Source organism: Myotis nattereri, assembly GCF_964212035.1.
Source record: "Myotis nattereri genome assembly, chromosome: 6".
Lineage (NCBI taxonomy): Eukaryota > Metazoa > Chordata > Mammalia > Chiroptera > Vespertilionidae > Myotis > Myotis nattereri.
Window position 1 is genome coordinate 53537270 of NC_138081.1, and position 25813 is coordinate 53563082.

General features: G+C 40.5%; 1 protein-coding gene across 2 annotated transcripts in view; it reads left to right on the plus strand.

Moving 5' to 3' along the window:
* Nucleotides 1-25813, plus strand: part of KLHL32 (kelch like family member 32) — a 197534-nt gene that overhangs the window by 68524 nt on the left and 103197 nt on the right. For both annotated transcript variants that reach the window (XM_081093830.1, XM_081093831.1), the window contains one exon: nt 9845-9952. In XM_081093830.1, coding sequence (XP_080949956.1) covers nt 9845-9952 — 108 coding nt within the window. The remainder of the gene's footprint in view (nt 1-9844; nt 9953-25813) is intronic.

A 25813-nucleotide genomic window follows, 5' to 3' on the forward strand; every position in this document is an offset into this window, starting at 1 on the left:
AGTAAAAGTGACTTTCATTAAAATCAGATGTTTTAAAATTTATCCATACAGATCCCTCTGTGTAATAGATGGTGTCGTGGTTGGGAGCAAAAGAGACTCAGAGACATTGGGGCACATTTTATCTGTTTTCTTCCCAAATGTGAGAATATGGCCTTGCTGATGCTGAGTGAGTCAGAAACCAGGAGAGTAATGATTATACCAATTCCCCACCATAGAACTTCTTAGAGTCCTAGTGGATGTGTACTGTTGGAAAAGAGATATAAGTGCTGAATCCAAAAGACTTGTGACCTAACAGACATGTGGCTGTTTTCCCGGATCCAACTGGCCCAGTTGGATCCAGTCACCTGAAGCCACTAGGGAATTAGGAACCAGGGAAAACTGGACACCTGGCTACTCACAGGTTTTGGAGTCCTTGACTAATTGGTTGGGGACCTAATGAGGTAGAATATTGTCTTTTCCCCTCAACTTGTAACTCTGAAAATTCCAGAATCTGGTTTAGGAGAGGAACCTAAAATGCTGCAATAGACTTTTCTTTTCTTAAGGCAATTCTGACAAACACCTACAAACAAATATAGTTCCAAGAAACTGTGGAAACTGACAAAAATTGCCCACAGTTGAAAATGGGCTCAATTTCTTCCCTAAGTAATAATCATGTGTTGTCTATGAGTAGATGTTGGCATTCTACTACTTATATCTGATGATTAATTATTTAGTTAATATCTACCAAGAAGAGGTCTAATGAAATAGCTTTTAAATTTAGCCAGAAAAAAATAGCACCATTAATGATGGCCTTGACATTCAGCAAAGCCAAATTAAGCAGTCAATCTAAATTTTTATAGACAGTTTGTTATAGAGCCTCACACCCCGTGGATGTTTGATAAGCATTAATTGCCTGGCTGACGATGAACAGCTATACATCTGCCTGTTATAGAAACTGCCATGGTGGAATAAATAAGAGAAGGTTGATTTGAGATGTTCTGTGGGATAGGGCCTTGTGAGCACTGTGGGTTTTCTTTGTGTGTGTTTTTTTTAATTAATCAGGCTTCATAATTTTCTTTTAATGGAACACGTTCATTAAAAATATAATTCCCTTGCCCAGCCGACATGGCTCAGTGGTTGGGTGTTGACCTATGAACTAGGAGGTCACAGTTCCATTCCAGGTCAGGGCAGCCGGTCGATGATTTTCTCTCATTGATGTTTCTATCTCCCTCTCCCTCTCCCTTCTTCTCTTAAATCAATAAAAATATATTTTAAAAAATAGAATTCCCTTTGTCAATTCAAGGTAAAGTGGCAGTTAATAGTGGTAGTGGTCAAATGTTATTTCCTTTTTAAATGGAAAGCTGAGAGCCTCTAAATAATCAATGTCACATTCCCTTTTTAAATTATTTGCATCAATGCCAGGGAAATCATTAACATTTCAGGTCAGATGACTGTTATTTTCATTAGTGTGCTGATAATGCACTGTGTTCATTGTAGTGAGTGGAGAATGGGGAACTCTGGTCTGCATTTTATTCTTTCATTTATATGGATTCACTTTTCCTGAATATAAATACTATAAAGCTAGAAAAATATTTATAAAGTAATAATAATAGCTGACTTTTTATCATTACTCTATGCAGTCATTGTGCTAAGCTCTTCATATGTATTTGTTTCAAGTGTGCGTTGAGAGATTATTTCACATTCTCTGCCACATCTTTTTTATGCCTTTGAAATGATAACTTTTACACTGTTCTATTTAAAATCACAATTTTACTCATGCTTATTTAATTGCAGTGATACAGTCAACCATAGCTTCCTCTGAAGGAACAAGAGCACATGTTTGAAGGATAATAAAGCTGATGAAAATTTTAAACCTTTAGAAATGGAGTATTGAGCAAAGACAGATGTTTTATAAAAGAAGGGAAAGACAGCTGATCATATGACTCTGATGAATTGGTGTAGAGAATTATTGAGATCTATAGATATGCCTTGTTTCTGTATATTATTTTTATAAAAACTGGTTCAAAATGAATAGTCCACACTGTGGAATGACCCAGCTGCTTTTTGAAGCAATTGCTTTTAATTAGCCCATCTGATGTTGATTGGATTTGGGCCTTGCATGCCTGGATTCCTGAAAGATTGAATTACCAGTTATTCTTCTCATTTAGAGACATGTGATTCTAAAGTGATTTGAGATTTTCATGTCAAATCGTTCTTATCACTTTAAAAATTATATATGTGTATAAACAACTTCATGGGCTTAAAAGAAGTTCTTCATGTAGTTACTTTTGAAAGATATTTGAACTCTCATGGATTATTCTTAAACTCTCCCCCCCCCCTCCCTTTTTGTACAGTGTGGAGACTTTTCGTGTAGTGTGCGTGGACAAACGTGTTTGCAAAAGGAGTAACATATGGGACAAACTGAACACTTCATACTAAACTGGCCTGCTCTGCCCAGATCAGGAAGGTTCCAGTGAAGTGGTTGCTTAGTAACTAACGGAATTAGAAGAAACCGTGTTAGCAGGGGCGCTTGCCCTCTTCCGTGTGTTCGCCTAATATTGGGAGAGTGACTCCCGTGCATGTTGCCTGGCTTGCAGCTGTTAAACCAAAGTGATGACTAAAATGAAAGATTGAAGAGAGATTCCACAGCCGGACTGGGAGCCTATATGTATAATCTTACACACCTTATTTATGTTAGTATGTTGAAGAAAAAGATATTAAGAGAGGACTTTAAAAATAAAGAGTAACTACTAAAATTTGATTGGGGTTAAAATTTTAAGAGTGATTGTTAACTTACATTGGGTTTTAAAGAGTAGAACAATAATTATCTTCATCATTCTTCCAAAAAGTCCTCTATAGAAAAGGGTTAACAGATTTTATGTGATGGCACCATGGATTCTAGGACAGACACGGCATGTCTTGTGCTTGTCCGTATGCATACTTTATGATGTAGGGCTGGCACATCTGTTGTTACACCCGTAACTAGATTCTGACCACTCTCACTTGAGCCTGAATATGGCCTCACAGCTCTCAACAGGGCTGCAGGCAGTCACTGCCAGCCTTTGAGGGGCAGGCAAGAAACTGCCTTGTCATTCTTTGTGGCAAATTGAAACTACTTAAAAGCTTCTGCCTTCTGAATTCTATTAGAATGGGTATGAGGGATTTGTGACAATAGCAGCTCTGAGTTGGCCATGCAAAATTCCTCTTCAGGAAACTATAAAAGAGATGGACCAGGGAAAGTCAAATCAAATACAGTAATTGGGAAAAGGAAGGTGGTGTGATGGATTTACTCCTTCAAAGACCTTATTCTTGAAATCATGGGAGGCAACCAATTGATGTTTCCCTCTCACATCCATGTTTCTCTCTCTCTCTTCCTCTCTCTAAAATCAATAATAAAAATGGCATATCGAATATATTCAGTAAGGAAGAGTAATAGTACCATCCCTAAATATGTTTAAAATATTTAAAGATAAAAGAATGGACTTCTTTACATGGTGGGTAGCAAAATATTGAAATCCCATACCCAAGGGATACAACCGTAAGTTAGAAGGTAACAGGAGCACTAGAGGAATGAGTGGAAGCCAAGGGATCAGAGAGGGGGACCCAAGACTAAAGGCAGGTGTGTGAATGCTATTTTCCAGAGTATGTAACAAGTAACAAGGATAAATACCCTTCGTGGATAGCCTGACTTCATGATGGTCAACAGGGCTTGGCCTACACACTTACCATATCTTTAGCTAAGAAAACAACAACTTGATTTGTGTCTTTTTCCACTCCATTCTCTCCCAGAAGACCCCAATGATTAAGGTATGGCCACATTCAGGAGGAGGAGAATTCTAAAGAGAAATAGGAAAACCATAATCATGCTGCTTTTGAAGGGCTCATTATCACCATGTAGTTAATTTAAGAAGCAACCGTGCCAAGAGCAAAGCTGTGAAATATAACTAGATTTTTTTTTTTAAATAAACAAGCTACATGCTTGAAGCTGTTGGGAAAACCAATATGTTTTAGAGTTTGTAGTATATAATAGTTTTTTTTCTTTATATGGTTAAGGTGAGGGGAAACTGGTATTTTAGCAGTATTAATTTTTGCTGTCTAATTGTAATTACAGTGACATAATCTTACTGCTTTCATTTGTCTTGATATTTTATTCTCTGAGAGGACTACTATACTATTTGAGGAAGAATTAAAACAGCTATAAAAGATATGTAAGCGAGAAAAACCCTCCACCCCAGTCTTTCAGACCATTAGGCTCCCCAAACGGACTGGATTGCTTTTGCATTTGGGAGATCATGAAGGTAAATGATCCAGTTCAACTGTGGTCAGGACCCTTCTCAACTAAATGCTAGTGAATGGGTTATTGTGGTTAATTGAACAGTCTCATTAACTGGGATTTACTACCAATTCTATATGTGATATATAACCAGAATTCAATAAAGGATAACCACCATTAACACTAAATTGAGCAAAATGTAACCTTGTTGATTCAGAAGTTAGCTCCAGTCTCTGTAATGCCTCATGGCCATCGTAAACGTTGCTAATTGTATAACACTGGGCATATAAAGGAGGAGGAGGATCAGGCTAGATCTGCTGCAATCAATGCAAGTTACTTTTTATCAATAACTTCCATTTAACTCTCTCATAAAAGATAAGGGTTGCACGTGCTCAAAACAATTCAGTATTTCACCTGTAAAATCAGTTGGGTTCCTTATAACTTGGGAATTCACAGTACATCTTGCCCATGTCTAGTGTTAATTCCAAAGCTACACATAGGTTACTAAAAAGAACATATTTCATCAGCTTCAAGTGCTTAAAATGTCTTATCAGCTGTGATTCTAATTATCTCTGAAGATGTAGACTTTTCATTGGTCAGTTTTGTGGCATAAAGTACCAACCTAAAATTGGTCATAGCTCATCTTGTGACTGCATGACAACTAACGTGACCCAGGGGAACTTAATTCATGGGCTGTGATGTTAGCACTCAATTTGTGTCACTTCTGTGTGAAATATAGGAGAAATGACACACTATAAATCCATAACTCTCTCTGAGGTAGTAGGCACTTAGAGTGGATTGTGGTCTCACAAACTGGGTTTTCAATTAGAAAGATTTGTGGAGGTAGCAGCACATTATCAGCCAAGAGTGAGCTGTGACAAAATTGTAAATCTCAACCCAGCCAAGACTTTCCCAAAGACAATACAGTGTGAACCAAGGAAGAACCTGTGCAATGCTTTCATATTTGTAGGCAGAACCTTATCCCATGCTTTGTAAGAATGTGGCTTAATAGAGGACATTACCATGTGTTCTTAATTTTTCCCAAATGTCTATCTTTGAACATAATTTGTATTTGGCTTATGGTAGACACTCTTTAACTTTAGCTATGTTTTATATTCCACGTTGTAAAACATCTTACATCATGAAAATTCTTTCTTATGTCAAATTATTTTTGTTTATAGCAGTGTAGAGCAGCTGGGCATCATGCACAGATGAATTTTTGAAGAACTTGTTCATTTGTTCATCAATTCATTCACCTGTATTTGCTAGGATCTAGGATCTTCATAGTGAATAAGGAAGATGTGGAACTCACTTTCATGAAGCTAAGTTTACCTTTTCAAGGAGATCAATGCTAAAACTATAAGCTAGCACCCTTGGCCTCCTCACCTCTTTTGCTACCAGAGAGGCTTTGTCCTTCCCCATGGGCTCAGGCAGGTCTCCAGACATTGTTTCACAAGCTCGGGCAGCCTAGTCAGCTGGTGTTTCACTCTATCAAATGGCCAGGTTCTTTCTTACTTTGATGGTATCCTGTGAGCTTTTTCCTAATTGAGGTTCCTTGTAAGTTTGTTAAACTCAAGACATTGATCTTGATTTAATAGTTACCTTTTCTTAAATTAACTAATTTTCTAATTTTTAAAAATTATGGTGCATTAAGTTTGTAACATTAAATTTCTAGAACTCTGTGATATGATACCAGAATGGAAATTACGTGGTTATAGAAGTACGGTGATGGTTTTTATGATGGGGTCTGTCCTTAAAGCAGGGTAAGGAATATGGGGTGAAAGTGAGTAGGATTGTCATTAGGAAAGTATTTGAAAGGAATGGATTTGGGCAGAGGGGAGAGGAGAGGGCTGTTTCTTAACTCTTAGTCCAATGGGGATCAAAAGGATGCATGGGAGAGTAGAGTAGGACAATCAGTGTGGATTAGAATAGCAGTTTGTATTTATTAAGCATCTATTATGCACAACTGTACCTAAACCTTAAAGCAACCCTGTGAGGTTGGTATTATCCTCATTTTACAAATAAGGGACCTGAGGTTTAGAGAAGTTAACGAATTAGCCAAGGTCATATGTTCAAGGTAAATTGCCTGGTTTTGGAACTAGGAGTCGAATCAGATGTGTCTTCCTGCACAATCCTGAACATTAAAAAAAAGTTTTCAAAAGGCACTTGTTAGAAATAGACGGGTAACATGTCCATTGTAATGGTCCAAATAATACTATGTAAATCGACTAAAATTAATAGCCTCTTCCTTCCTCTACAGTCATACCCTATAATAAAGTCCCAGTGACCAATTTGGTGTTCCTTTATTGCTAATACAAACATATGCAAATATATATGCACATTATTTAAGGGGTTGTTTACTTGCCCCAACTCTACCAGGCCAGGCTTCACGTTCAGTAGCTCACAACCCTCTGTTCTATGCCAATTGCCCTGGTTGCTTTTGAAAGACACCTACGAAAGCATATTCAAAAAACTCCCTTGGCAGCTTGTTCTGTTATTTAACTTTTGCTCTCAGGAACTGTTTTCCATTTCATTAACCCAGATAATTGTTCTGCAGCCTGAGTCATTTCTGTCTTGCTCTGCATATGGGGTTGATGGAGAGCAGCTGGTCACCCTATCAGGTGCAATTTCAACTTACGTAGAAGGTCTGAAAAAAGAAATTCGTGTGGGGAATATTAAAACCTGAAACACTAAATTTAATAATAAAAAAAGACATTGAAAACAACTGAAATTTCTTTTATTTATTTTTTTTTAACACATTGCATATCGCATAGGAATCTCTAAGACATACGCCAGGGACTGCACGTTTTTGGGCAAACTGCACGTTATTTAAATCATCATAATGCACTTTAGGTGTTGTTTTTCAATAATTATAACATTTTTATTTGCAAAAACAAATAAACAATTAAAGTTCCTAGTACTTTTTTAACGTATGGTACTGCGTAAAACATTTTCCTCTATGAAGAGGGACCAAACAAAATTTACATAAGTATCTAGGTTCGCTCCTTTTTCCATGGGCGTGAAAAACGAGAACACTCGTGAGCGGTCCTTAACAGATGGCGCGCGAAACACAAGAAAACTCCTGAGCAGTACGAAATGTGTTTTAAGTGGCGATAAGAAGTCTGAAGCAAATTCAGAATTACACAAATTGAAATAGATTTTTTTATTGTGACCTGTAATTTTTAATTTTAAGATTTTAGATCTTCTATAAATGCATGAGCATAATCCATTTAACATTAAAGTCAATTTCCTATTAGCATTTTTTATGTATAGCCCACACTTGATTTCCAAGAAACGCCAGAAACTGGTACTTCTAATGTATCAATCATTTTAACCAGAGAATGTATAAAATAAACTTTACTCTATTTTATTATCACAAAATATAAATTTCACCAAGAGCTTGCCTGTTATCAGGACATGTATCATGTACTGAATACTTTTCATATATACTGTCATATAATCTTCAAACACGTTCATTAGTCCCATTTTTTAGATAAGAAAACTGAGTCAGGTTACATGTTTATCATTCTCACTTACCAGTGATCAAACCCAGAATTGTTTTGTTACAAATTTGCTTTAAACACAAACCAAGGATCATGTGACTTCAAATCCAGTCTTCTTAACCTGCCATACAGTGCCTTAACTGCTGGTGACACCAGCGGGACGCCAGATCAAGTCACTAACTGACCAGGTTCCCAAATTTACCACATTGACCATTGGCCTTTAACAGATTTTAGAGGGTCAATTTAGAAGGTTAAATTTTAAAGGTTAGATTTTACTTATGATAAAGTAAATTTCTGAAAGTTAAATATATTCTTAATTTAAAATGTATAGAATTATGAGAATCAAAATAAATTTATCAAAATTAAAAATTGATACTTTGACAGAACAAAATATGACATTTTTAAAATTAAAAAGATTTAAGGGGAGCTGAACTATTAATACATAGAACCATGCATTGTTGTATTTTTGTTTTACTTTTGTGAATGAGCCAAATTACAAAACCTGAAGGTACAGTACAAGACTTCTCTTATTCAGACACCAATGACAAGTTTGAGGGGATTCCTAAAACTACTTTCATGTTCAATAATTCACTGGACAGAGTCACAGAACTCACTGCAAGTTTTTATACTCGTGGATTTGGCTTATTACAGGGAAAGGACACAAATTAGAACCAGCCAAGGCAAGAGGCACATAGGGCAGAGTGCAGAAGGGGACCAAATATGGCGCTTCTGGCCGTCCGCCTCCTGTGGGGCCGTGTTACCTCCTCTGGCCATGCTGTGCGACAGTGTGCACAGGGGACTGCCAACCCAGGAAGCTCGCCCATGCTTGTGGTGTCTGAGTTTTTACTGGAGCTCAACTGCAAGCTGCCTACGTGTCTGGCCTTTCATCTCTAGCCTCTCCTGGGACCTCCAGTTCATGCCTTTAATCTCCAGTCCCGCTGAGGTCAGAACTGATATGGTGTGGCCCCAAACCCATCATAATCATGCTCCCTAGACTCGGTGGTCAAAGCCCCAGACAAACCAAGACACTCCTATCAGGCAGGATAATCCAAGGGCCTTAGAGATCACACCCCAGAAACCCAGGGCAACGGCAGACTTCTCATTGGGTAAAGGTAAGTCTTCACTACGCAGAGCAGTGTATTTCATCATCAGTAGCATAACATTGAATATTCTCTTTATACCTGTTAAGTCAAACTTGTTAAAGGCTTTTGTGGGGGGCAAGTATAGCATTTGTTATTGTAAAGCACTGCAATGAAATAAAGTACAGAAACTAAGTACAGAAGCTAAGTACATACATTTGTTTAATATGGCAAGTTTTTATTTTTTTTAATTTTCAAGTTTCCGTTTGACATATTGGTCATTCAGTGGAAGAACTGGCGTTTCAGTAAGTTGGCCATTTGGAGAGTTAGTTTAGGGGCATATTGACTCTCACTGAATAACTTTGACGGTGGTTCTCAAAATCAAGTGAGCATCAGAGTCACCTGGATGACCCTTACAACACAGATTGCTGGACTGACTCTGAGTTTCTGATTCAGCAGGTCCTGGGACCCCCCCGCCCCTCCCCTCTCTGCCCCCCCAGTCCCAAGAATCTATAACAATTTCCTGGGCTGTACTGATGTTGGCAGCCCAGGAGCCACATTTTGAGAACCACTGGAATAGAGGGTGTGATAATGTAGCAGAAGAGAGGAATGAGCTATGTCATTGGGATGGGGAATAAAGGAAGACCAGCTGAAGACAAGGGTGTGCGTTCCATGTCCTGTTGACAAGAATGTTTGGGAGTGCTGCACATTCATGAGATCCCAGGACCGGAGAATGAGTTCAGTGAGCGAGCCTAACCACAGTCACCCCAGGGAAGGGCCGTGGGAGTAAATGAGACTTTGCGTGCGGGGTGTTCTTTGTGTGTTACTGTACCTGCTGAGACAGTGATTTGCAGTGGCTTGTGTCGGCGAAGCTTTTGTCAAAGCATTGCAGAAGCCAGTATCAGTCTTTAACCTATAACATTTTTTCTTTCCTAGTCTCTCTAGGGGTTTGTCTTGTTCCCTTGCCTTTTAAGTCCCGTAACTCTGTCTCTTCCTTTTTCCCGCCTCAGGCCATGTTCAGCCTTTGTATGGTGGAGAGTGGAGCTGACGAGGTGAATTTGCATGGTGTGACCAGCCTAGGCTTAAAGCAGGCTCTGGAGTTCGCATACACAGGACAGGTATGGTACAAAATGGCATCTAAGAGGCTGAGCATGTTAACGGGAGCTAATCAGAGGAGATTCTCCTTGAGGCATGAGATTTCATTATTTTTCTTGTTATGCATCTTGATGTTTTAAAAAATTTTCACATCTTTAATTTTATAGCTACATGATGGAAAGGTAAGTAAAGCAGTATGATTTTAAGTAGGACCCAGGGAACATAATATTTTCATCCTAGCTCAGTGGTTTGTTCGTATAATTTTAAAATATCCTAAAGGACTATTATACGAGAGTTTGCAAGATAACTTGAATTCTCATTGCTATCACTGAAGCTCAGTGACTCAATCTTGGCTTTATTGACTTAAAAACAAGACCAAAAAAAAAAATGTAAAGCCTCAAAAGGCTATGTCTAGCATCTTGGCACCCTGTCCTCAAATATCTCAGAGTCAAGGTGTCAAGATTAGAATGTGATGGTTTAAAAGGCAAAATTGTTCATTACTAAATTGTTATCTCTCTCTCTCTCTCTCTCTCTCTCTCTCTCTCTCTCTCTCTCTCTCGCCATGTTAGTGTACAGCTATCAGAAAATCAAAATAAAACTGCAGAAAGACAATATGAATTCAGATCTCAAGCTTCATGGTTCTTAACTAGTTTTATGTTAGTGAAACAATTATTAGAACACACAAGACATTTCCTTTATAAGTTATCTTTAATTGAGATATGATTGACATATAACATTGTATTAGATTTAGGTGTATAACATAATGATTTGATATATGTATATATTGTGAAATGATTACCACAATAAGTTTAGTTAACATCCATCACCACACATAGTTACAATATTTTTCTCTTGTGATGAGGGCTTTTAATTATATTCTCTTAGCATCTTTCAAATACACAATACAGTATTATTAACTCTAGTTTCCATACTATACATTACATCCCCAGGGCTTATTTATCTCTTAATCAGAAGTTTGTACCTTTGACCCACTTCACCCATTTTGCTCCCTTCCCCTTATTTTTATTTCAGAATTACTTAACTGAATCGATGGAGACACAGACTGGATGTTTATCCTCTTTTAAAAAGTTTTGTTCTTTAATTCCATGTTATCCAACTTAGGTCTAGTGTCTTCTATGCTAAAATCAGGGCCTCTTCTCTCTCTTTCTTTTTAAAATATATTTTTATTGATTTTAGAGAGGAAAGGAGAGGGAGAGAGAGATAGAAACATCAATGATGAGAGAGAATTATTGATTGGCTGCCTCCTGCATGCCCCACACTGGGGATCGAACTCGCAACCCAGGCATGTGTCCTGACAGGGAATTGACCTCCTGATTCATGGGTCAACCCTTAACCACTGTGCCAGCTTGGTAAGGGCCTCTTCTCTTGACAAACTCACATCCTGGTGGGAGAAAGAGGAAAATAAAGAATTATATATCTTACTGTGATGGGAGGTATAATAGAAACAGAACATAAGACACATGGGGACAAAAGGGAGGGTGTGGACAACCAGGGCCATCGGTGCAAACCTTCACAGAGGTGGTAGTTGTTAAAAAAAGATGGGTGCTCACTCTTCTATTAAATTTCCTTCTTTGGAGGCATATTAAAGTGTATGATATTGTCCATTCTCTTTGCTGCATTAGTAGAGTTTGAGAAATGTTTCATAGAATAACTGAGGCAACTTTGGCAGCTGAAATGAAAATAGTAGGTGGGGAGGAAGGGCATCATCTGTCAAGGAGCAAGTGCAAAGCGGAGTAGACAGAAGATGGGTAACAAGTTTGGTGTCAGCCTGGCCAGATGGCATGCCTTAGGAAATAAGGGAGACAATTATTGTCCACAGAATTGCCAAAAAATACTCCCAGTGAAGTGAGTAAATAATGTGTTTTATGCTCTTTGTTTTCTTTGATTAAGGAAAGATACCAGCTTGTGTTGTGTATATTTCTCTCTTCACACCTTAATTCCAGTCACACCTGCAGTTGCCCATCTCTACAATATGATTGACAACCCACAGCTCAGACTTCACTCGTGTGTAATGGGGATGAAATAGCAAATATTGTGTGTGTTTTTTTATACAGCTACCCAAGAAAATAGTTTCTGTACTTAGCTTCATTGACAATGCTTTAAGTTTAGAGGTTATAGGCTACAAAGCATGTTTAAATCATTAGTAAACAAAAGGGCACAAAAATTGCTGGGAAGGTGGAGGTCAAATACACAGGCAAATATAAGTGGATGCCTTACTGTCTGCCTCGATTGCCTTGTGTTTCTTTCACAACATATATAAACTTAGCCTGCAGCACGAAGGTCTATGAAGTATGAGCTGAAAATAGCATGGGGTTGGTGGTGGTGGTGGGGGGGGCTGACAAGGGAGGAAGTTTTTGGTATTAGTGCTTTAAAAAACAAACAAAAAGCAATTCCTAGGGCTAGACCTGGAGTTGCATTTATTCTGCCCAGTGACTCATTGTTGACATGCGCACCCACAGAAGGGTGAGAAGCCTGCAGCACACGTAATAACTCCACTGTTCAGATCATGTACTGAGGGGACAGGCAGGGGGCTGGCATTTCATAGGGCACCCCCTGCAAGAGCCAAGGCACTGCCCTGAGCACTTTATGTGTGCTTTTAACCAACCTCAACCGCTCCTGAGAATGCAGTGACCCCATCATAACACGACAAGCCCAGGAAGTTCGGTGAATGACTGAGACCATTCTCCAGTGTATAGTGACCTATGAGTCAAACCCAGTTCTCTTCACCTCAAAGCCATTGTTCTCTCCTAATGTGCTATGTCATTAAGTAAATGTTAAGTCATACTTGTTATACTTTGAAAGAGGTGAAGTGTTTAGACATTTTAGAGAGTGGACTCTTTTTTAAAATATATCTACACTAATAAAAGAGAAAAATGGTAATTGGCGTACGGCGATACCGTTTTCATTGGCTAATCAGGGCTATATGCAAATTAACTGCCAACAAGATGGCGGCTAATTTGCATATGTAGGCACAATGCAGGGAGGCGAAAGGGAAAGCAGGAAGAAGCCCCCTGCCACTGACAGTGATCGGAAACCCAGGGGGGAGCTAAGAGCTGGGGGGCAGGGCAAAGGCGGCCCTGGGGCCGCCTTTGCCCTGCCCCCCAGCCATGATGGGAGAATCAGGCGCCTTTGCCGCCCTGGCCAGTGATAGCAGGAAGTAGGGGTGGAGCCAGCGATGGGAGCTGGGCATGGTTTAAGCTGGCAGTCCCAGGAGCTAGGGGTCCCTTGCCTGGGCCTAAAGCGAAGCCCACGATCGCGGCGCCCCCCCGCTGCCACTGCAGGTCCCCGCTGCCCGGGCCAGACGCCTAGGCCAGAGGCGTTAGGCCTAGGCAGGGGCGGAGCCTGCAACCGCAGGGAGCTGGGGGTCCCCTGCCCATGCCTGACACCTCTGCCGGAGGCCTCAGGCCTGGTCAAGGGGCCGATCCGGTGATTGGTGATCGGAGGGTGATGAGGGTCAACTCCTCTGGCTGAGGCATCAGGCCTGGGTGGGGGGCGGAGCCGGGGATTGGGGGGATATGATGGTCCCCTTGCCCAGGCCTGAAGCCTGGGTCAGAGGCGTCAGGCTTGGGCGGGGGGTGGAGCAAGCGATCAGAGGGAGATGGGGGTCCCCTGCCCAGGCATGATTCCTGGGCCAGAGGCCTCAGGCCTGGGCGGGGGCCAGAGCCAGTGATCGGGGGGAGATGGGGGTCCCCTGTCCAAGCCTGACACCTCTGGCGGAGGCGTCAGGCCTGGGCAAGGGGCTGATCAGGCGATCGGAGGGTGATGGGGGTCAACGCCTGAGGGCTCCCAGTATGTGAGAGGGGGCAGGCTGGGCTGAGGGACACTACCCCCCCCCCACCCAGTGCACGAATTTCGTGCACCGGGCCCCTAGTATATATATATTTAGTGATTTCAGAAAGGAGAGGGAGAGAGAGAGAGAAATATCAACAAGAGAGAATCATTGTTTGGCTGCCTCCTGCATGCCCCCTTCTAGGGATGGAGCCCACAACCTGGGTATGCGCCCTGACAGGGAATCAAACCCTGACATCCTGGTTTATAGGTCGGTGCTCAACCACTGAGCCACACTGGCCAGACAAGAGAGTGAACTCTTTGGATGGTTTTCTCAACCTAGGCACCTTTCCAACATCAGTTCACAAGGGCTCTGAGATGCTGCTCTGTACTTTGCATATGATGATTCTTTGCTGCAGAGTGGAGGTTACTATAGTGTTCCTTGGACAATATCTATGGCAGTTTGGTTTCTTAAACACCCAAATGACTTTATCTATATCATAAAAGACCAAACGAGCAGTGGCTCTCGCGGCAGGCAGGGCAGGGTGCTGGCAGTGTCCGCGGAGCGTGCCAAGCGTTGCAGGGTGGCGGACATGGCCCTGATGGCAGGCTAGGCCTAGGGCACCCTACACGTACACGATTTAATCGTGCACTGGGCCTCTAGTATATAATAAATCTGTCTTCCCTTTGAGACCTGGACACAGATGATGGCAAATGGTAAAATTGGAGTATACTTAGGAAATGTAAAAAGCTGCTTTCTCTTACTATGGAATTGAAATTAACACTAAGCAAAAAATTTGGAATATGGAAGTGTGGATAAATTCATAGTTTTTCAAATTGTTAATTGTTTTTTACTATCGTGAACATTATGCATTAGACTTGTAAAAATCTGGTATAACATTGAATTTCTTTACCTATAGCATTTCTACTGACAGTTGAGTAGACCTTTAGTCAGTTGTAGTAAGCACAGTATAAAATGTAAGTATTTCTAGTGTCTGGAAATTGCTGCTGTCTGGGGAGAGATGTGGCAGTTCAGAGTGGGTGTGATGAATGAATGTCGCCCAGTGTAGCAAGATGTGTGCATGTTCCTCCTACACGCCGCTCTAAAGCCTAGCCTTCTGAAAATTGGTCACAGATTTCACCCAGGAGATTTTAAAGAAAAAGTGAACTTTTCCCCTAATGCTAGTTCATCCTCTGAGAATGCATGCACTTTTCTTATCACAGGGCTGAGCAAGCACACACTCTGCCTTTGCACTAGTCAGGGACATGCCCTATCTGTGGGCACACCCCTGGCCTGCCTGGGATACAGGTTGAGCAGAGCCCAGCATGTATTGAAGGCCCCATGGTGACCTTGCACAGCCATACACAGCAGAGCCAGCCGTGGGGGGCAGAGGAGCCAGGCTGCTCCGCAGGCCCTGTTCTAGGCTGGCACTGGGAGCTGGGCCGAAAGCAAATGGTGTGATGTGAACTGTCACTGGGCAGATCTGCCTTAGGGAGAAAGGTGAACCTAAAAACACCCACAAGCTCTCATTTAACTCTTGTGGGCAAGAGGACCTTGTTACCCTGGCCTCCCTCCATCTCTTCACTTTCCAACTCTGGCCTAGAATTAATTCGTGTTTGAGACCAGTCCTGAGTAAAAGAGACACCAGGAAGAAGGGGGCAAAGGGATTCTGGTGGAGATGTGGCCCGGGCGGAGAAATCCTAGACAAGAGGTCAGCAAGCAGAGGTTGCTAAGAAAGCCAGCCAGACCATAAGGAGCAGGTAAACCGAGACCCTTTTATAGAGAGAAGAGTGCTGCTCCGAAAGAGGAAGGACTTCCAGCCCCAAAGGACTTGGAATAAGCCTTTAGGAATTTGAGTTACTGGATCCAAAATGGAAGCCAATAGGACGGAGAACCACAATAAGGTTCACTGTTTAGCACTCTGGCTATGAGGACACCAAGGAAGAGAGGCTGTATGCCAAGTACTGTGCTAAATACCTTCCATGTTAAACCTAGTTAGCTTCCCCTTACTTTTCAGAGAGCTGTTCTCCTGTTCCACCCCTGATAGCCTGACGGAGAGACTCCAGAAACCCAGTAAAGAGGAACTATTCACCAACTGATAGTGACATTTGTAGCCCCTTTACAGTTTCCCACCTCCAGGGACTGCTAGCTTGGTCAGCCAGGAGCAGCTGTGCTATCTCTGAGCATCTGAAGAAAAAACGATTCTTTGGTATCTCTATCCTCTTGCTTTTCTCTTCATTATCCAATTACTCCTTCCACATCATGGAAGAACCAATCTCTGTGGGGACACCCATCCTTATTAGCTTTCCCTGGTTCAGAGAATGCGTTAGCACCATCTTCACAGAGCTATTTTGTGTAACCATTAATATTACTGTTTGAAGTCTTTGGAAATGAAAACAACTTTTTTTTTTTTAAGCTATAATTTTGGTCATGTTGCCCTGACTGGTTTGGCTCAGTGGATAGAGCGTCGGCCTGCAGACTGAAAGGTCCCAGGTTCGATTCCAGTCAAGGGCATGTACCTTGGTTGCGGGCACATCTCCTGTGGGGGGTGTGTAGGAGGCAGCTGATTGATGTGTCTCTCTCATCGATGTTTCTAACTCTCTATTCCTCTCCCTTCCTCTCTGTAAAAAATCAATAAAATATATTTTTTTAAAAATGCTCATGAAATTCAAAACTAAAGGAAATTGTCCCTTAATTTTCATTGTCTTACATTATAAAGTTTTCCTTCCTGATTCTCAGTTGATTCTCTAATATGTTCCATGTGATTTTTTTTGTATCTAGCTCTGATAAGGCAAATACGGCAGCATTACATTTTGATGATCATTGAAACTGTATTTATTCTCCAGAGCAGAATACTTTCCCTTGGAGATCTGAGCATCAGGCCTGGCTGTAGAGTGACAGGAATCTTGATGAGAACTGTCTTCCCGTGGACCATCCCTTTAGGGATTGATGTGTCAGTTTGCATGGAAAAGGTCCCCATCAGACTTACTTATAAACATAACCTGGGTGGAATAAATGGTTGACATGGAACAAATCTTGGAGAAATTTTTCTTAAATGCTTTTCATGGGAGCAGTGTTAAGATAGTCAGTGGTTTGAACATTTTAGCTGCAGAGCCCTTTCTTCACCTGGCAGTACCTGCAGAAGCCTGGCCAAAAGGCCCCCACGGCACCTGCACTGTGCCCCAGGCCCTACAGGGAACAGTTTAAAATCTGCATTCTAACTAGGAATATTTAAGTTGTGCAGAAAGGAATTAATTCTCTCCCCTTCGTCTTGTCAGAGATGCGTCAGAGTCCATAGCTGGGTTGTTGACACAGAAAGTTTAAGAGGAATAAAAATGAAGGGAGAGAGTTTCAGTTCCACCAGCGACTTTTCATTTTCTTGGATCTTTGAAACTCTACCTTATTTGCCTTTGGAGGAATTTTCTGTTTATCAATGGATTTTTGAAACAACAAGCATGCAGATGTATTTGCTTGCTGTTTGGGGGTGAAGATATCACACGTTCCCATACATGGTTTCATAGACAGTGTTGACTGATGACAAAAACCATATGCCAAATGGAATTTTTATGGCTCTCAAGATGTCAAATATAATAAGCCTTTGACATAGGTTGGTGGTCAAAAGTGATAAGGATGGATTGGGAAACTAGTCGTTTATTGTGAAAAAATGAAAAGTGATATTTTAGAAGTCCAGGTCCAGACTGACCCCTCAGAAGCCTGCTTTTCTCAGAGGACTATCTAACTCCACGGAGCCCAAAGCCTGTCTGCTCCTCCTGGAGAACAGCTGATTCAGACCAAGGGCAGTCATGTGGGAGGGGCTCCCACCTATAGACAGGATCTGTTCTAAAGGAGCGTCTGCTCCATGCCAGCCTGTTCTCTCTCATTAAATCTGCGTGTGCTGTCTGGTCCCTGTGTACCCGGGGTGTAGTTTATCCTGCAGGAATTATAGAGCTATCTGCTTAGCACTTCAATGTCTGGAATATCTGGGAGGAATGTAACTGTGGCCAAACTTCTGACATCAGCTTTCCAATCTGGTAATAAACCTGCTATTTTGGTTAAGATAATGTTTCCTAGAATTTCCCTAATAATCTACAAGGCTCCCAAGCAGGTCCAGAATGACCTGAAAGGGAAAGTAGGGGTGACCAGCTTCGCCATTTATTCTGGTTAGGGGGTGGAGCTCAAGGTTCCCCACAAAGGCAGGGACTTGCGTGGTTTGAACGCCCCCTCCAGCACCGAGGCAGTGTGCTTGGACTTACCTGTACTTTTCTCCAGGTGTGGGGCCAGCAGGGAAGAGGGAGAGGCGGGGCTGCAAAGCTGTCAGCTGTCACACACCCAAAATGGAGTCAGACTCTCTTCCATTAGTCTGGTATTCTACTTGAGTAATAGTCACATTGTAGGCAGATATTTTCCTTTGGGACATTGTGAAAGTCAGTCACTTACTGAAAACAAAATGTATTTGAACAGTATTCTTATAGCATTTATCATCTTTCTTGGCATTAATTCCAGGCCAAGATGCTTGAGCTGTTGTGAATAGAGCATGCCTACTGGTAAAACTGGGAGGGTCTCTGAATATCTGAGATACAGTAATAGTCAATGACAAGGATGGGTGTGGCCCCTGTCTTTTAACCGTGCCTTCATTGTATAAAACTCCCTTCAAATGAGGAGGATTTGTTGCCCTACTTTCTCCACTCTCCTTTCAACTCTGTCTATCTCCCAACTCCACCCTACTGCCAGCCTAGGGAATAGGAAGGGGACTTTTTCCTGATAATGGTTTTATGTCAGAGTAGAGCATTAAACAATCAGTCCTTTCCCAGCTGACATCTCTCAAAGTAGAAGCAGCTAATGTCCAGCAACTCAAAATAGAAGGTCAACCCACTTCGGTAATTGTGGGTGGATATGCACTTGTTTCTCTTGAATGTCTCAGCACCAAGTTCCATAGCCAAGCATTTTATATTTTATGGTGTCCATGTGGGTTTTTTTTTTTGTTATGTTCGAGGAGCCATTTGCTCAGTAACTCCTGTTTTGGAATACTTCGAAGCAGAAATCATTACAATTGTGTTCTTTCTTGATCATTGGATTTTGGGCTGCACTCAAAGTTATTCTCTAAGGAAATTCTTCAGGTGCTCCATCAAATCACCTCTGAGTGGAGGGAGATTGACAGTTTATTTAGTGGGGAATCTTGATTAGATCCCTACTTTTGATAAAAAGATGTGAGCCTCTTTAAGTATATGAACTTTTCCCCTGTTCAGTAACAGAATGATTGTACCTAGCCCCAGCCTGTTTGCTGGAGAGCTCTTACTAAAAGTTCATTTGAGAGACATTATATACATAATGGATTCCCAGAAGATATGCAGTCTGTCCATATGACTTGGTGGTTCTCAACCTCATCTATTAGATCTTAATATGAAAAGGCCACCTTAACTATCCTGAAATGAAAGTTTTAGATACTATAACCTACTCACAAAAATTACTCTATCAATAAGCATGCCTTAATGATATATAAAGAACAATCAGAAGGAAAGAAATTACAATAAAAATAATGTTTATTTCAGTATGTAAATGTCTGGACAGAACCCTTTCAGAAGACATATGAAATAATCACCTATCTACACCTCCAGGTGGAATGGCCATGGGAGCGGGGGGCAACTGCATACAGATGCTTTTCTGGGAACTGAGATACCACAGAGGCATGCCCTAGGGGACATGGTTTTCTAAAATGGTGAACAACTCTTAGTCAAATTACATACAAAACAAAACAATAGTCTTCTCTTGGTTTTTATTGTGGTAGCACTCCTGGAAATGTTAGTGTGTCTTGACACACACACACAAAATTGTGCTGATATATGAAACAGAATTAGATTCTGGGCTTAGATTTTTATAAACTGTTTTGTACTTATGTGCATGTCCAGCAGGGCATTCAAATGTGCAGGATATTAGGCAATTCTTTGTGGTTTGTCCTACATTTTGCATATCATCTAGCATCCCTGGCTGATGCCCAGTAGATGCCAGTAGTGTCCCCCCTCCTGGGACAACCAAAAATACCTATAGAAATTTCCAAATTGCTCCCTAGAAAGTTGTGCTGCTATCAATAAGAACCACCGCTCAGCTATTTTAAATTTTATATCTGGATCATGGTATAAAATCAAAACAGAATGTCTGGGTTTTAAGGTTCTTTTTATTAACTTTTACTTTTTGTGCAGTTTTCTATAAAAAAAATACACTTTTGATGGTATTGAAAGTATAGTCATTCAATGATATTCTTTGATTTTTAAAATTACTTTCATTCAATTTATTGGAGTGACATTGGTTAATAAAATTATATAGGTTTCAGTTTACAATCCTATAAGACATCATCTGTAGATTGTAATGATACCTTTAATGTCAGAAGGAAAATTTCCATTAGATCTCAGGGCCTGGAGAAGCTAGCTAGGATTATTTTAGTATTTTGATATTTTTATATCTTGTATTAGATTTCATGATTCTCTTTTTAGTTTCTATGCTAGGGAGCTTAGGGCCACATTTGTGGTTTGCTTTTAATAGTTATGAGTACATATTCATATGCATATATATATACATATATGTGTGTGTATATATATACACATATATGTATATATATGTAAATATCCTCTTCTAATCTCATAGTATTTTTTACTTAACTAGAAATACTTATGTTCCTAATTTTTAAATGCTTGCATTGATACTTCAGATTCTTCTCAATATGAGATAGAGTATGAGTAAATCAACAAAGTAAATAAAGAGATTTGGGACCTCTGTCTGGAAGTTTTTGGAGTCCCGGGGGTATTTAAATGTTATTTGTAGGCATGAACAAAATGCTACACCCTATTCATTCTGCCTGCAAACATGAAATGTCTCCAAATTCCCAAGTTGTTCCATAAATAAGCCATTTCACCTCCTTCCTAAATTTTTTCCATCCTTATTTTTATCACTAAAAATATGGGACATACAAATGCTATAAAAATAAATTACATTTTTCATCTTTGAAAATGAAAAAAATCACCCAGATGTTCACACAAACATAAACAAGAATAAAAGTGAAAAACAATATTCACCAAAATTCTCACTTACTTACACATTGTATATTATCTGTCCATTTTTTCCCTGGTATTTTCCCATATTCTTAAGTAATTATATATAGATCTTTTTTATTATAATTTACTTTAATTTCTTTTCTGGAATTGGGTAAACATCCATTCATCCATAAATGCATAATATGTAACTAATGGCATGTTATTATAATCCATTTTTTCCTTTTATTTGGATTGTTTTAAATAAATTTATGGACCTGGAATTACTTGATTAAGAGTAATGTGTGTGAATTGCCTTCTGAAAGAGTTTTATAATAGCTGCTGCTGGATAATAAGTTTTTTAAACTTCTTTCCTTAAAATAGAATTCTTGAGCCCTCTGCTGGAAGCATTCAGTATCTGTCTGAGGTAGTAGTATATGGCAATTTTACAATTCTAAACAGAAGGTTTTTTAAAAGAAAACCAATTGATGGCAAAATTGTGGTTAATTTCAAGATAAAAACATAACTGGCCAAACATAATTTTTAAGAAGATTTATATTTTAAGAAGATATCCATTGAGTGTCCTAAATTAATTTGTGAATATTTATTTTCTTTGTGTACTTCACAGAAACCACCCATTTGTAGTTTACTCTCAAATTGAGATCCATTAAGTCATCAAGTACTTAGTGAGCACCTACTGTGTATTAGGACTTACTAGAAGTTAAGGATGGATTGATGAAAAAAATGCTCAGGGAATGTTTTCTCAGAGTGATTCCAATTGCCAGACCAACACACTATTGCACTTGTTAGAAATGGATGACCAGGGGCCTGAATTATTACTGTGTATGGAGCATAATGAAGTACCCGAGGATATTCAATGCTCCAAAAGTTACACTAGTTCAGATAAGAGAATGAGTAATAGAGCCTTAGTCCTTTGTAGAGTACTACTGTATATTAATGGTATAGTTTTCATAGGAAGAATTACTTCACAGCTTCCTTCCATGAAATGAGGCGTCCCCAGCCAGGTGCTCCTGAACACCCAGTGTCCACTGCTCTCTCAGCATGGACTGCACCACAGTGCAATCATTCCTTTTGGCTCTTTGCTCCTGCCTCTGCTCCTGCACTCATTAGTAGCACAGCAGTGGCCAGCTACACATGAACAATGGCTTCAACCCTATTCATTTTTTCAGAGACCTTCCGTCTTTGGCTGTCAGTATTTTAAGTCATGTTTCTTTCTTCTCTGCTCATGCTAGCATTATAAGAAACTAGCTCTGTGTGGAGAAGCCCAGCTTCTTCAGTAAAGCGCTATGGCAGCAGTTCTCAACCTGTGGGTCGTGACCCCTTGGACGGTCGAGCGACCCTTTCACAGGGGTCACCTAAGACCATCCTGCATATCAGATATTTACATTATGATTCGTAACAGTAGCAACATTACAGTTATGAAGTAACAACGAAAATAATTTTATGGTTGGGTCACAACATGAGGAACTGTATTTAAAGGGCCTGAAGGTTGAGAACCACTGTTCTATGGGATGAAACATCCTGTGTTCATCACACTTGAAAGAGCACTAGTTATAAAAGTAAGTCTTAATAATTAATGTGGCTTTTTTATAACTGGTAATGACCATCATGTTTCATTGTATTTAATTGCTGGGACCGCTTCTTTCTCTTAATGTTAGAAACTATCAAAACTTTGTTCTGCTTTCTCAAATAATGAGGCCATTTTTAAAGGTGATGTAAGTGTATATAATTTATCTTTACATTTTGCTAAATAATATATTTTGTTAATTTAAACATAATGAAGAACACTGTGTTGGACATGACTAGCTGACAGAACGATTAATCTCAGAGCTTTGAAATGCCAAAGTCACATTAATGGAGAAGGAGCTAAAAAAAGAGGAGGACTTGCTCAGACAATGTGAAGGAACCCAGCTTTTTCATATGAAGAATTATTTGCAATTTCAGTGAAGTGAGGCATCCCCAGGCAAGTGCTGTGACAGCACCCTGCGGAGACCACTATCTCAGCATTGATCACACCACAGCTGAGAATTCCATTCGACTTCTTTCTTCCCTCTCTTCTCAGGCACCTAGATAGAGTGTTTAATCCTCATCCTTCCCCTTGTCCTAAAAGAGGAGATGAAGAACTGGTTTCAGCGGTAATGTCTATGGACTGGAAAATTCTTTAAGTCACATTAATGGTAATAAACAGAATTATTGCAAGATGGCAAAAATTACCAGTTTTCCTGGTAGTGTGATGTTAGAGTCCTCATCTATTCCAAGGTTTCTTCTTGGCATCTTAGAGAAGGCTAGGCTATGCTTCTGCAACTTGCCTGTAACCGTAGGAATTTCACATAAACCAAATGGTCTTGTGTAAACATGTGAAGGAAGATAATAGAATCTCAAAGTGATATCTACACCTTTCTTTTTTTTAAAAAAAAAACTATATATATATATATTTTTTTTAATTAAATCTTTATTGTTCAGATTATTACATTTGTTCCTCTTCCCCCCCCCATAACTCCCCTCCTCCCAGTTCCCGCCCCACCCTCCGCCCTCACTCCCCACCCACTGTCCTCATCCATAGGTGCACGATTTTTGTCCAGTCTCTTCCCGCATCTCCCACACCCCTTTCCCCCCCAAGAATAGTCAGTCCATTCCCTTTCTATGTCCCTAATTCTATTATAATCAACAGTTCATTCTGTTCATCAGATTATTTATTCACTTGATTCTTAGATTCACTTGTTGATAGATGCATATTTGTTGTTCATAATTTGTATCTTTACCTTTTTCTTCCTCTTCCTCTTCTTAAAGGATACCTTTCAGCATTTCATATAATCCTGGTTTGGTGGTGATGAACTCCTTTAGCTTTTCCTTATCTGTGAAGCTCTTTATCTGACCTTCAATTCTGAATGATAGCTTTGCTGGATAAAGTAATCTTGGTTGTAGGTTCTTGGTATTCATCACTTTGAATATTTCTTGCCACTCCCTTCTGGCCTGCAAAGTTTCTGTTGAGAAATCAGCTGACAGTCGTATGGGTATTCCCTTGTAGGTAACTGAGTTTCTTTCTCTTGCTGTTTTTAAGATTCTCTCTTTATCTTTTGCTCTTGGCATTTTAATTATGATGTGTCTTGGTGTGGTCCTCTTTGGATTCCTTTTGTTTGGGGTTCTCCGCGCTTCTTGGACCTGTAAGTCCATTTCTTTCAGCAGGTGGGGGAAGTTTTCTGTCATTATTTCTTCAAATAGGTTTTCAATATCTTGCTCTCTCTCATCTTCTGGCACCCCTATAATTCTGATGTTGGTACGCTTGAAGCTGTCCCAGAGGCTCCTTACACTATCCTCGCATTTTTGGATTCTTTTTTCATTTTGCTTTTCCGGTTGGGTGTTTTTTGCTTCCTCGCATTTCAAATCATTGACTTGATTCTTGCGCTCCTCTGGTCTGCTGTCGGGAGTCTGTATAATATTCGTTATTTCAGTCCGTGTATGCTTAATTTCTGGTTGGTTCCCCAATATAAGATCGAGGGTCTCATTAGTTTTCTTGTAGATCTCAATAAGTTTATCGGCGGCTTCTAAACAGTTCTTGAGAGACCTTAGAAGTGTGGTTCTGAACTCTATATCTTCCATTGACAATTTTGTCCTGTTTCTTTGTCTCCTCATTTTGTTATGCTTCCTTGGTGCACCCCCTAGTGGTCTTTGTGCGCAATCTTATAGTTAAACCTTGATTGTTGTAGCTAATACCAGGGAGGGTTTGACCTCCAGGCCAAGTGGCTATGAGAATCAGCTGTGTCTGCAGTGAGAGAACTTCTGTCCTCTAGGGAGGTGCTAATCTAGCCTTTGCCTGAGGCTATCCAGCAAATGCCTCTGTGCAGGGCTTGGGCGGGGCGGGTCGCACAGGATCAATAGGGTGGGCCAGAGAGAGCAGTTATGGCGGCTCTCAGTCCTGTCCCCAGGGGCTCTGCCTCTCTGAGTCCCAGCAATGGCTGCAAACCTCGGAGAGAAAGCAGCACTCGCTCTGACCGAAGCCAGACAGCCCCGCTTCTCCCGTTTGAGTCTGGGTCCCTAAAGACTCGCCTGGATCTGGAGCTCAGAGTCTGCGACTCCCTCCCGATTGAAAACGCCAACCGCGTCCTCCGCCGCCAGCCCGCTCCGCGCACTCCGCACCTCAGAATTTGACTTCAGCACTGCGCCTCCTCTGAGTGTCCGTATGCATTTCTCTTTCCTCCTAGTTGTAGGACTTCCACTCAGCCAACTTCCACTCAGCCAGAGTTCCTGTGGTTCTGCGTGATGTCCCTTCCTTTTTTTGGTTTCACTTTTGAAGTAGTTGTTCAAAGCAGCAAACTCCGGCGTTAACCTATGCCGCCATCTTGGTTCTCCTTTCACTGATCTTTAGCTCTGACTTTCTATTATACTTTAATCCTTACAGATTGTCTTTAAAGAATGGGAGGCAACCTGTCATTGGGCTGCAGATTCATCCTGGTGGGATCCCAGCTCAGTGAGGACATTGGAAGTCCTCTTCTTCTGTATCTTCTTCCCATTCTATATCTTCAGTCTCTTGGCAAATGGCTCAAAAAAAAAACAAAAAAAACCTATATTTTTATTGATGACTTTTTTTTTTTTTTAAGACAGAGGAAGGGAGGGGAAGAGGGAAAGGGAGAGGGAGATAGAAACATCAATGATGAGAATCATTGATCAGCTGCCTCCTGCACACCCCCTACTGGGAATTGAGCCTGAAACCAGGGCATATGCCCTGACCAGGAATCAAACCCCAATCTCCTGGTTCATGGGTTGATGTTTAACCACTGAGCTACACTGGTCAGGCTACACCATTCTTTTTTTTTTACTACGATATGTTAATTATTATTTTATCTTTGTGGTTTTTAACAGTCTTTAAAATATTCTGAAAATCAAATCTGGTTTTCTCTTTTTTTCATATTCTAATGAACATAAGTTAGTCCTTTTTTTTTTTTTTTTTTAAGAAAAGCAAATAAGAATGTATTGGCTGCAGCAAAAAACTCACTTAGAATAGGGAAACAAGGAAGGGTATAGATGTAACAGGAGAGCCTAGGCTGGGCTGC